The sequence below is a fragment of the Leuciscus leuciscus genome (assembly GCF_965113295.1).
Source record: "Leuciscus leuciscus genome assembly, contig: SUPER_11_unloc_1, whole genome shotgun sequence".
Taxonomy (NCBI): domain Eukaryota; kingdom Metazoa; phylum Chordata; class Actinopteri; order Cypriniformes; family Leuciscidae; genus Leuciscus; species Leuciscus leuciscus.
In genome coordinates, this window is record NW_028118546.1 from 169,292 (window position 1) to 182,337 (window position 13,046).

A 13,046-nucleotide genomic window follows, 5' to 3' on the forward strand; every position below is an offset into this window, starting at 1 on the left:
AAGGAGTTAAAATAGCAAGGAAACATTAATTGCAAGTTATAAAGAAGGAGGATTAGGATTGATTGACTTAGAAGTTAAAAAGAAGGCCATAAGGGTAAAAACGATGAAAAAGTATTTATGTGATAAAGTGGAGTATGGATGGAAAGGTTATATGAAGGATGTGCTGGACAAATGTAGTGGATGTGGAGAAGAAGGGCTTTTTATGGGATTGAAAAAGCCGATGTATGACAAAATGCCGCTGTTTTATCAGGAAGTGCTAAGTGTGTGGGCAGAGGTCATATACAGAAATATACAGTATGAGTGTGAAAATATAAATCAAGTTTTAAAACAACCGATATTTTTATATCCAAATTTTAGAATGAAAGAGAGAGTGTTTTATGACAAATTGTAAATGAAAGCAGGAGTGAGACAAGTTAAGGATATAGCATATGATGTAAGAGGGTTCTTACCTAATAGAGCCTTATATGATTGTGTTTCGGAGTGGGATGATGAAATCGAAATGTCAAAAGTGGACTCGATGTGTGAAAATATTAAGACAAGTCTGCCCAGAGCCTGGGTAGAGAGTATTGAAAATGAAACTGTTAAACCTGGGGAATGGGGATTGTCAGATTTGTATTTTAGAGTTTGTGGTTGCGCAATAAAGACTCTGGATATATGCGGTACAAAGAAATCTCCTCTCACAATAGGCCAATGTCTGGGTATCTGAGAGAAAAACCTGGGCTGCGTTTCCCAAAGCATTGTGAGATAAGTTGATCGTAGAGGACATTGGTGGCAAATGGTCTTCACGATCAACTGCACAATGCTTCTGGGAAACGCAGCCCTGGACTGGAGCTCAGAGCCACTGCAGAGAGAATTACACAGAGCTGGCCAGTGAAATGAGACAACAGATACTCACTGTCACACATGCCTGGTATTATTATGGTTACAGTTATAATGCATGGATTGATTTGCACAGAAACAGAGTTTGATCAGATCAGAGAAGCTCTTCCTGCACATATTCAAGGTAATGTTCCACAATGGTTTCAGTGTCCCAGGACAGCAGTGAGCTCAACACTGCACAGCTGTGTCTTTAAAACACTTTGGCCAGTGGACAAATGAGAGCTACTTTTGACAGTTTGCATTTCCTCTATTACAGTGGTGAGATATTATACCTTCTATAATAAGAATAAATGAATAAACATCATGTTACGCACAAAAACAAGCAAACTGTAAATTCAATAATCTTTTATGCTCTGTCTTCTGTTTGCTTTCTTGTGAACATGATGATCATCAGATTGACCCATCATTTCAGATGAATATGATCATTTTGTGCAGGCTAAATAGGTCTTCATCCAAAATGAACGTTATCTTATTACATTCAAATTATTATGTAAATACACTGTACAAAAAAACAGTTTTTTTTTTTTTTTACTGATCGGTGATGGGACCGAGAGTGAAACTTACAAGTGTAGAATAGGTTAAAGAAAAACAATGTCTCAATGTGAAACCATCATGAAAGTTTAAATAATTAAGTAACAAAACAAATTTTCAGTTCAAGAAGAATTTCTTAGATGATGACTTCCGAGCAACTTCACCATTGATAAATGTAAAACCAGTTCATAAGAGACATAAGGGTGCATTCCTGTACACAAAGAAAATGTATTAAGGTTTCATGCTTTTTCAAACTGTCTTTGGATCTGAACCAAAAGTAAAAAAACAACAACAAACAAAAAAACTTGCAGCTGCACATACAGAAAAAATAAATAAAATAGTAATGTCACAGTCTCTGTGTCTTCGGTCTCTGTGTCTTCGGTCTCTGCATCTTCGGTCTCTGTGTCTTCGGTCTCTGTGTCTTCGGTCTCTGTGTCTTCGGTCTCTGTGTCTTCGGTCTCTGTGTCTTCGGTCTCTGTGTCTTCGGTCTCTGCGTCTTCGGTCTCTGCGTCTTCGGTCTCTGTGTCTTCGGTCTCTGTGTCTTCGGTCTCTGTGTCTTCGGTCTCTGTGTCTTCGGTCTCTGCGTCTTCGGTCTCTGTGTCTTCAGTCTCGGTGTCTTCGGTCTCTGTGTCTTCGGTCTCTGTGTCTTCGGTCTCTGTGTCTTCGGTCTCTGTGTCTTCGGTCTCTGCGTCTTCGGTCTCTGTGTCTTCGGTCTCTGTGTCTTCGGTCTCTGCGTCTTCGGTCTCTGCGTCTTCGGTCTCTGCGTCTTCGGTCTCTGTGTCTTCGGTCTCTGTGTCTTCGGTCTCTGTGTCTTCGGTCTCTGTGTCTTCGGTCTCTGCGTCTTCGGTCTCTGTGTCTTCAGTCTCGGTGTCTTCGGTCTCTGTGTCTTCGGTCTCTGTGTCTTCGGTCTCTGTGTCTTCGGTCTCTGTGTCTTCGGTCTCTGTGTCTTCAGTCTCGGTGTCTTCGGTCTCTGTGTCTTCGGTCTCTGTGTCTTCGGTCTCTGTGTCTTCGGTCTCTGTGTCTTCGGTCTCTGTGTCTTCAGTCTCTGTAGCGGCTCCTTATTCACCATCAGCTGATCCTTAAACTACAATTAAACACACAGAGTCACATATGGAGTATGAGACATTACTGCGGTCACATCACATCAGTAGATTCATTTCAGAACAAACACAGGCAGAGATACATACAGAGTACATTAATATTACAGCCAGAGATATAAAGGTGAGGAGAACATCAGAGCTGTTGTTCTGCACGCGGGAGAACGACAAGATGAAGAAGATCCTGATCAAGACCATTGTGAACAGATCATCGTGTCAGGACCACTTCCCACTTACCGTCGTGGAAACGAAAGGTCCAGTCGATTATTCGCATTATATGAATGATGTGATGAACAGAAACTACTCTCTCAATTAATTGTAATCTTTTCTGGGAGTGATCTAGATTCTTCTGTGACAATGTCCTGCAGCCGAGAGTCCTCCTGTCGGACAACATCTATGTACTAACTGATAAATGATAATACGGCATATGTAGTCCATTCCATAGAGACTGTGTGTGTTCTCAGAATAATGAGAACAAATAATGTTTATTACAGGATCTAAATAACTGAGCAGTTAAACTCGCTGTTCTCCAGAAAAATCCTCCATGTTTTGCACATTTTTAGGTTTTCCAGAATCTTCTGCATATTTGACACCTTTCCAACAATGACTGTATGATTTTGAGATCCATATTTTTACATTAAGGACAATTGAGTGACTCGTACACAACTATTACAAAAGGTAAAAACATTTACTGATGCTTAAGGAGGAAACGATGCATTAAGAGCAGGGGGTGTAAACTTTAAACAGGATTATGATGATGTGTACATTTTGTTTAAAGATCATCTTTTTTTTTCATTCAGTACTGCCCTTCAGAAGCGAATACTTCCCGGTTTCACAGAAGACGAAATAATTACAATTTATCCTGTTCATGCAATTTAAAAAGTTTACACACCCCAGCTTTTATTGCATTGTGTTGCATCAGTAAAAAAATATATATTAAACTAAAATACTAAAATATTAAACTAAATGTTTACTAAAAACTAAAAATATTTTTTTTTCTTCAAGAAATACTGTGTAAAACTGATGTTATTAAAATAATATGCAGGGGAAAACCAAGTCCTATGTTTGGTGGACCCTTTGTGTTACAAACCTTATTAGTATTCCAAAGTATTCTAAATTATTTAGATTAGGTTACAAAGCTTGTGTAATCTAACAAAATATGTTACAAATTACTGTATTTTGTAATCTGTAGTAAATAATCTACTTACAATATAGTGTCTCCAGTTTATAATGTGGATCATTCTTCAGATCAGAGAGAAGCTTCACGGCTGATTCTCCTAGTTTATTCTCAGACAGATTCAGAGATCTCTCAGGTGTGAGGGGTTTGATCTCAGAGCTGAAGCCAGAGCAGAACAACCTTCATCTGTGACTCCACAATATCTCAACCTGTAGAGAACAATGACACACTCTTCACTCTCTCAGATCAGATCAGTTTAGCAGTGAATCCATTATTAAAGAGAAAATACAAACTTAAAGCACAAATAAAATGTTTTGATGGATCATTAGACTGAGATCTAAAATGTCAAAGAGCTCAAAACATGATTATTAAACATCTAGTCTTTAGATCTGTACTAATACAGTACGTATGGAGTAATGATTTGTTTTAATCATGTAAACAATATTTTAAAAACAGTCCCTGCAGAAAGATGAACGTGATGAACTGCAAGAATAAATCCAGCATGTTCTTCATTTCTCAGTTCTGAATGTGTTGAGATCGAATCGGTTTAAAATCAAGAGACTGAAGTGTTGATTGTGATGTGACAGTGTGTATTTCAGTGACTCAGTCCTGCAGAATCATGTTCCTGAAGCTCATGTGTTCAATCTGTAAGAATTGATCAATTAGGAAATGCCGGACAGTCTGTTTGGGGAGCACCCAGACCCTGAGAGGACAAAGGACCTCTCTGGAAATTACCATTTGAACTCAGCATTTGTGAGGCAAAGTTACACCTCAGAACACATCTCTCCTCCTCTTCCTCACTCCCCCTCTCTCATGCTGAGACCACATGTAAATCACCCAAGAAAATGTATAGTTTAATGTGAATGATTATCACAGAGTATTTTTCATGTTTGGTATCATTTAAAATGTCACAGTGCGACTGGTACAAATGTCTCGTTTCCAAATAAGTAAAACAAATGGTAATAAGGTTTTTGAGAGTTTATGGATAACTAGCACACTAGGAGGGGTTGGCCTCTAGACAAATGGTCTCCCTACACCCAAAGGTGTAACCTCTGAATGCAAATTTCCATTGTTAAAAGATATTTCCAAGTGAAAGAGGTCCTGGCTATTTAATGAAATGCAGCAGGGAATTCAAGGCCCTTTTCTGTACCTCATATTCGCCCGTGAGGCTGAGAGAGAGAGAGATCTTCAGCCTCATGTATTTCTTATTGTTGGGTTTGCATCTCTTCTCATTTTCCAGAGTATTTGATGTTTTGTATCGATTATATTTGAATTGATTAAGAAATTGGCATGATACATTTACCTGACATAATAAATTGTTACATTTGATTATTCTAACTGACTTTGGCATTATTTGCTTTAAAGAGTTAAAAGGAATAGTCAAACATTCGCTCACAATTAATGATCCACAGATATCATTTAAACCTTTTCATTCATGGAGTCAGATGAAATAACCAGAGAATACATATTCAGATGTATTGCATTTAATCAAAAAATACTTTGCCTCGAGAAAAGGACAGTAACACGTTAAGACCTTCCGCGCTGGTCGGATGCCGGACTTTGGGACGATTTAGCGTGAGCTTACAAATCACTTACAGTTCAATAAGCTCAATAACACAGCAGCAGAAAAAGGCTGAACATTTCAAATATAGGAGACTTTACATTGTGTTTCATGTGTGAGTCATATATGATCTTACCCCAGTGTCTCCAGTTTACAGTGAGGATCCTCCAGTACAGCAGAGAGCAGATGAACTGAATCTCCTAGTTTATTCTCAGACAGATTCAGATCTCTCAGGTGTGAGGGGTTTGATCTCAGAGCTGAAGCCAGAGCAGAACAACCTTCATCTGTGACTCCACAATCCCTCAACCTGTAGAGAACAATGACGCTGTGTAAACAGTGTGTAAAATGACCATTTTATTAAAGATTGCAATGTGTGATGTGATTTGAATGTAGTGACAAGCAATGCCTCTATATTCTACACTGCTTTATAAAGGATGCCGGTTCTCCATGAACTTCAGGAGAAACTGAGGGACAAATACCATGCAGTGCTGTAACTATGGAGTGATAAAGAGATAACATTAATAACACCTGAAGTGTAACTTTATCAATTAAATGTACTATATTTTAGTTCAATAATATTAATTTAATATTTTGAATATATTTGTTACTAAATATTTGTCCAATAATTATGATCCATTAATGGCCATTTAAAATAATATTTTTTCTAATATGTTTATTCCTTATATTACAATTAGATTTCATGCTTAGCATTTAGCATGCTAATATATGCTATTGCTAATTAATAGTTTCGTAGCAATCTAATACAATCTTATAACTCAGTCATGTGACACAAATATAAGAAATTGAATGAATTAATCCAGTTAGGGAACCATATTAAAATGACTTTAAAACTTCTTCATCGGGTTACTTGGAAATGACTTGATTCCACGATGTTGACATTATGTGAACAAATTATCTTTGTTGAACTTAATTGGTTCATGTGGAACTGATGTGCATGATTCAATCATTTAAATCCAACACACTTTTTCAGTGCATTGTTTTCTGTATTTTAAAAAGAATTTTGGATTTACTGTAAATCCCTCTGGTCCTCTTCGTTTAGGGGTCACACTTGGCTCCTTCGCAGTCAAAAGTGATTGAAGCCTTAAAATGTTTTTTTTTTTTTTTTTAGGAAAACCAATGTAATATATTTTTGTTCAATAATATTTTTTTATTATTATTTCGAATTTAGAAAGGTTTCTATGGTACTATGCAATAATTATAAAAAATATTAGAATTCATATTTTTATTTTTATTATTATTATTTTTCAATAAATGCAACATGTCACATTAGTGCAGGTCTTTAAAATCCATTTTTTGAAGTGAGAAAAGCGTCATCCAGTGGCATTAAAAAGTAAAAACTTGTGTAATGTCGTGTAACCGCCTGTAGGCTGTACTGTTGCTCACTATATAAATACATAGAGAGGCTTTTTGATTCCCATTGTTTTTTTAGACATGATTTCTCCATTTTATTAGTTTAAAAAAAAAATTATTTTGATATATATTTAGACATTCTAAAAGACTACGTTTTGTCAAGGTTTAGATATTTTTGTTACACAAGTATCAGGTTTTGCATTATGATTACAATCAAACAATAACGTTTGGTTAGAAAAGGAACACAATGCAAGCATTTTTGTTAATCAGTATTTGATATTAAAAAAAATCTAACAAAATAAGGGATGGATAGTGATAATTCAAAACACTTTATACAGACATTTAGCAATTAATTGGTATTTTATTCAGTTTAATTCTATAAATGGTAATAAAACTTCAGAAGGGAACAGCAATTATGATCTAACAGCAAAAACAATAAAATAACAACAGCAAACAATCATTATCAAACTGTAGGTTAAAAAACAGGAATAAAAATTGAATTATAGAGAGATTTTGTTGCATATGCAACAGATATCAGGAACACCTATTAGGCTAAAATAAGACCAAACAATTATTGTGTATGTGTGTGTCTGTGTGTGAGTGTGTTCGAGAGAGAGAGAGAGAGAGAGAGAGAGAGAGAGAGAGAGAGAGAGAGAGTGAGCGTGTGCATTTGAGCAAGAGAGTCTCTTTTGTATTTTTTTATTTATTGATTTTATTTAGCATATTCTCAAAGTTTGCTGTTGCAGTCTTACCAGTTAATTTCTTTGTGTGTGTGTGTGTGTGTGTGTGTGTGTGCGTGTGCATTTGAGCGAGAGAGAGTCTCTTTTGTATTTTTCTTAATTTATTGATTTTATTTTGCATATTATCAAAATTTGCTGTTGCAGTCTTACCAGTTCATTTCTCTCTCTCTCTGTGTGTGTGTGTGTGTGTGTGTGTGTGTGTGTGTGTGTGTGTGTGTACCACCAAAAGTTTCTCTGAGTTTTCGTATTTCCCATTCATTTCCTGTCGGTCATTTTTGAAGGAACCAAGTGTGACACTTTTTTTTTACGACCCTTTACCATATTCGTATCATGTCTATGATTATTTTGTGTGTGTTCACAAAGCTAATACAACAATCGTCACCAAGTGTCATCCCATTCAGATGAAGCAAAAAAAAATAATTAAAAACGTGTTCGGTCATTTTTAAACCGAAGAGGATCAGAGAATGTCAACATTGAAAAGTGGAAGATTAATCAATTTATTAAAGAAATGTTAATTATTAGAAACCTTTTTGTCCCTGATATTATTATTTTTTTCTATTTCTTTTTCCTTTTTTATATTGTGCTCTGTTCTTTAGGACATTTATTATAGTTTTGTTTTGCCTTATTGTAATGATATTTACTGCAATACAAAACTTTACTTCCGCATTCCTCGATTCCTATGGAAGTCTGTGGGTGTTGTAACTCTGTCAGTTCAAAAACACTGTTGTTTTAATATAACATTTATACTTTGTGTATTTGTGTAATGTTTTGTCTTGTTTGTGATGTGGAGTAATTATATATATATATATATATACTATATAGTACTGTGCAAAAGTCTTAGGCATGTTAATCATTTTTCTGTTTCTTCATGTAATCACAGACGGACTCGATGATGGTGAGATCAGATCATACCGGCTGTTGTCAGATTCCTTGTGCATACACAAATCTCACTGGATTATTACAATTAATGGCAAAAAGAATGTTTGGAAATCTAAACTGATATTTCCTACTGACACATTACAGCAAAATATATAAATAACTGACTTAAAACCATCTTTTGGGGGGGGGGGGGGGGGATATTAACATGCCTAAGACTTTCGCACAGTACTGTATATACTGGGGAGAACATTTATGTTTTAGGATTAGCATGTTTAATCAAGCATTGGCTCACCTGTGATGTTCACTGATTTAACTGAATATTTATTTATTGTGCATTTGGACTGAAGTAAGTATCACTTGTAATTTATTGTTTAACTGAGTGTCTATGAATCACACATAAAATACTGGTTTTGGTTTTCCTGGTCAAACTATAATTGTACAGAAAATGAGCTCTCAATACAATTTATTCAATTGTCTCTCATCTGTGTTGTGTGGATGTGTAATTGTTTGGTTGGACTCCTTCTTCAGACCCGAAAACAAGCTAGAGTTTAACAAGCAAAGTTGGTGATCACTGAGTAAAAAAGTTAAAAACTATTAAATTACTAATAAAGAATATATTTACCAAGGACAAAATATGTGTTTATCAGAGAGTTCATCTTACCACAGTGTCTCCAGTTTACAGTGAGGATCCTCCAGTACAGCAGAGAGCAGATGAACTGAATCTCCTAGTTTATTCCCAGACAGATCCAGATCTCTCAGGTGTGAGGGGTTTGATCTCAGAGCTGAAGCCAGAGCAGAACAACCTTCATCTGTGACTCCACAATAAATCAACCTGTAGAGAACAATGACACTCTTCACTCTCTCAGTTCAGATCAGATCAGTTTAACACAAGGGTCCGCAGCCGTACTGCAGGGGGTCCGTCAATTAATGCTTGATCACAAATAATTTGTTAAATTAAAAAAATAGTAAAAAACATCACAAAGTCAAATTTAAATATAAGCACTCAAGCGAATGCAAGATCATCCTCAGTTGATGCTGTAATAATATCATACTGGCAAACTCTCAAGTGTGTTTTTGTGTTTGAGCTCTGGAGAACGTCAAATGTTTTTACAGCGGTGAGAAATGTAGCCAATCACAGTCATGTTTGTTGGTCTATTGAACGCAGCCAATCAGAGGTGTTTCATTTTGTCAGAATCCACTCACCGAGATATAAAGGCCCTGTCCTAAATGGCACACCTCACTTTCAGTCTTGTAGACTTACAATGGCTTCTGCGTGCCCATTAAGTCCATAGGGTGTCCCATTTAGTAGTTTTAGGTTTCAGAAGGGTACTCACGAGCGCCCCTCTGCGGTCGATATGTGCTCTAAATGCGCACTGAAGCGAGCTCCACAGCAGACTTGTTCACGACAGTCAAAGCGGCGTTACGTCAGGAAAGTGCGGACTCGACAAGTGCGGTGTTTAGGGTGCCATTTGTGACAGGGCCAAACTCACAATTGCGTGACATAAATAGCAATTGCAAGAAAAAGTCAGAATTCCGAGTTTATACCTTGCAATTCTGAGGGGAAAAACAGTCAGAATTGTGAGATAAAAAGTCACTGTTTAACATGTTCAAACAAATAATGTAGCAAAATGATCATTCAAATGTTATTTTTCTTAATTGCATTTACACCCACAGTTAAGACACTTGCGATTGCATTTTCATTAAATGTCCCGCAATGAATGAAGCAAAATTCAATGTGCAAATTGAAAATGCATTCCGCCGTCAATCACTGCGTGAAGTTGGCCCCGCCCCCTCCCTGTCAATCACTGCGTGAAGTTGGCCCCGCCCCCTCCCTGTCAATGACTGTGTGAAGTTGGCCCCGCCCCCTCCCTCCCTGTCAATCACTGTGTGAAGTTGGCCCCGCCCCCTCCCTCCCTGTCAATCACTGTGTGAAGAGAGAGAGATTTATTTATCCTTTCGGAAATTTGTTCTACACCATACAGCATCGGTTTCCAACAGGGGGGTCGCGGCCCACAAGGGGGCCTCACCGAGCTCTGTGGGGGGTCGCGTCATATTTTGAAAAGTTTTGAGCAATTTGCATTAAATAAAAGTCCTTAACTTTTTTTCTGTTCAAAATTTATATAATGAGCGAGTTCATCATGAATCCATTTTGCAGTGTTTTTGTCTTATCCTGAATCACTATGGTACACCTATAATAAGTGATTACATTGGGACTATTTTACCCTGGTTCGGATCGCTGCCGCTGCGGAGTAGCCCAGTACCTGCGTGACTCGTCATAGACGCACACAGAGAGAGAAGTAGTTCCGGCTAATGTTCTTCCGAAAGACGCATTATTCTGTTAATAAACACAAGTTTATTATCACTCGCTATAGCGCCAAAAGCCTCAAAAATAAAGCCTCACATTGATAAAGCCTCACAAATAACATGCAAGTATTGAGGCCCCAGACAGAAGTCATTTAGTAATAGCCTATATTCATTCTTTTTTTACCTACACACAAGTGTGAATACTAGGCATGTGCCGGTATCACATTTTCATGCTGCGATTAATTGAGTGATCTTTTATCACGGTATACGGTATTATCACGATATTTTAATTGCACATGAGAAACAGATGGATTTGGGGGGGATGTAAAAAATTTAATAAAACTTGCATCACAAGGTGTAATTGTGATTGTCAAAACATTTGGTAACTAAACTGAATTTTATTAAGTTTAGTGACAACATGTTACAATGATTACATGGTACAATGACTGGTAGGCTACTGTTTGTATTGTTTAACACAAATTTAACGATTTCAATTCAATACTTGGGATTTGATTTAAATCTTGATTCAATATTGACTTATTTTGGATAAATATTAGGAAGGCTACAGTAGATAGCCCACATGTTTTTGTTTTTCTCAATGTAAAAAAAACAAAACACATAATGCTATGTAACCATATAGAGCCCTATCAGCTGGTATTATTAAAGGTTACAAATAACTAATTAAATCAAATATAATGTGGTTTTCATTATAATAACAATTATGTAATGACACAAGTAAAAATATAATAAATATGTAAAAAAGTGCAGCGCACATATTCAGCAAAATACTCCTCTTTATCTATATGTTTTAGTCATCTAACATGCTGCTGGTCATTAAATAGTTTAAATGTAACGTTCTGTGACACAATTGTTCTCCTGTTTCATATCAAAAGTAACCTGCTCTGTCTTGTTTGACGGTCTTCGTGTCCTCTTTGCTCCGCGATTTTTCTCTGCGTGAGAAAACGGATGTGTGGCGTCAGCGTGTGAGAAGTCTCGCGCTGAATGCGTCGAGTTGGCAGCTCTGCTTTTAGAAGCGGGATGGATCCGGATAGATCGGCGGCGGCCATAGACTGTAGGCGGCGGCATTCCTCCTTCCGCCATGCTGCTTCTCCATGTGAGGACTGTTTACATTAGACTAGAAGTGCGCACCGGCCGCATGCTTATTATACACGTGGCGATTGTTTACATCAGAGTGCGCACGTGTTTCGCGCAGCATATGCAGTGTTTGTTTAAGTGGTTGATGGAAAATAAGCTATAATGCGCGTTCTAAAAATCTAAATTCGGATCTGTTATTTTTCACGGTATTTTGAAGTGCCCGCGATAACAATATCGTGCATATTCATTACCGCGATTTATCGCATTACCGAATACCGGCACATGTCTAGTGAATACTGATATTTTTGTTATTGCATTTAAAATAGGGCAAATTTATAGGCTACTCCTAGGCTTACATTTTTAAATTACAAAGGGCCTACTAATGTTTTTGTTATTGTATTTTCAATATTATAGGCTATTATTTGTGCATAAACATATCTGTTTATAGTAAACATACCGTTTATTTGAAAACAACATATTTTGTCATCCTTGCTGCAAGCTTACAAGAGCGATAATATCATTAAATGTGAAGGGGGGCCCTAAAATATTTTCTTGGGTAAAAGGGGGTCTCAGACAAAAAAAGGTTGGGAACCACTGCCATACAGTACGTCTGATACATTTATACATAAGACAACAAGACAGTTGACAAGACAGAATTCCAAACAAAATATACAACAACATTTCCCTCTCCCCAAACACCCCCACCCTACCACACCCACACCCATACACAACATCAGGACAGAAGACTCAAACCCCACTACACATAACTAGGATAATAAAGTGCAGTTGTGCATACTGTAACAGTCAAGCTGGAAAGAAAGTGCATGATGCTATTTAAAGTGCTGTCCTGCAGGTAAGTTCTTATTCATAAGTGTAATGTAGTTGGAATGAATGACTTACTGGCTCGATTAGTTTTGAAAGAGGGTAACCTAATCCTCCTCCCTGATGGCAACACCTCATATGCCTGGTGTAGGGGGTGTGACATATCTCTATTAATTGCTTGACCTTTCTTCAACACCCTTCTTTCACAGGTAATAGCCATACTGTCTAGTTTTTTCCCTGCAACCTTGCTAGCCAAGTTAACTATCTTGCTCAGTCTGTTTTTATTGGTCACTGACAAAGAGAAATACCAGGCAACACAACAAAAAAGTAGAATGCTCTCCACAAATGAGTGATAAAAAAGTAACATCATATCACTATCCACTCTAAATTGTCTTAGTCTCCGCATAAAATGCAGCCTCTGCAGCCCCTTTTTATAGTATAACTGTTCCATTGCAACTTATTATCTATTATTGTCCCTAAGTACTTGTACTCGGCTACAATCGCAACATCCTCTTCATTTATAACCAAACACTGATGGGGCTGGCTCCCAATTCTGTAATCTATTATTATTTCCTTTGTTTTCTTTATAT

The 13,046-nt window shown here is 37.1% G+C and overlaps 2 protein-coding genes across 2 annotated transcripts in view; both read right to left on the minus strand.

Moving 5' to 3' along the window:
• Nucleotides 1-891: 891 nt before the first annotated feature.
• Nucleotides 892-2,781, minus strand: LOC309510012 (uncharacterized protein; the record flags this gene model as incomplete). Its single annotated transcript, XM_082191148.1, has 3 exons — nucleotides 892-1,325; nucleotides 1,666-2,467; nucleotides 2,745-2,781. 3 exons carry the CDS (start codon nucleotides 2,779-2,781, stop codon nucleotides 1,316-1,318), a joined length of 849 nt encoding a protein of 282 aa, XP_082047274.1. The 3' UTR covers nucleotides 892-1,315.
• A 1,024-nt stretch (nucleotides 2,782-3,805) lies between these two features.
• The window catches only part of LOC309510013 (uncharacterized protein), a gene marked incomplete at its 3' end in the record, with an annotated part of 1,894,646 nt that continues 1,885,405 nt past the window's right edge, over nucleotides 3,806-13,046 (minus strand). The window contains exon 29 of the mRNA XM_082191149.1: nucleotides 3,806-3,893. Within this exon, the coding sequence (XP_082047275.1) occupies nucleotides 3,806-3,893 (88 nt within the window). The remainder of the gene's footprint in view (nucleotides 3,894-13,046) is intronic.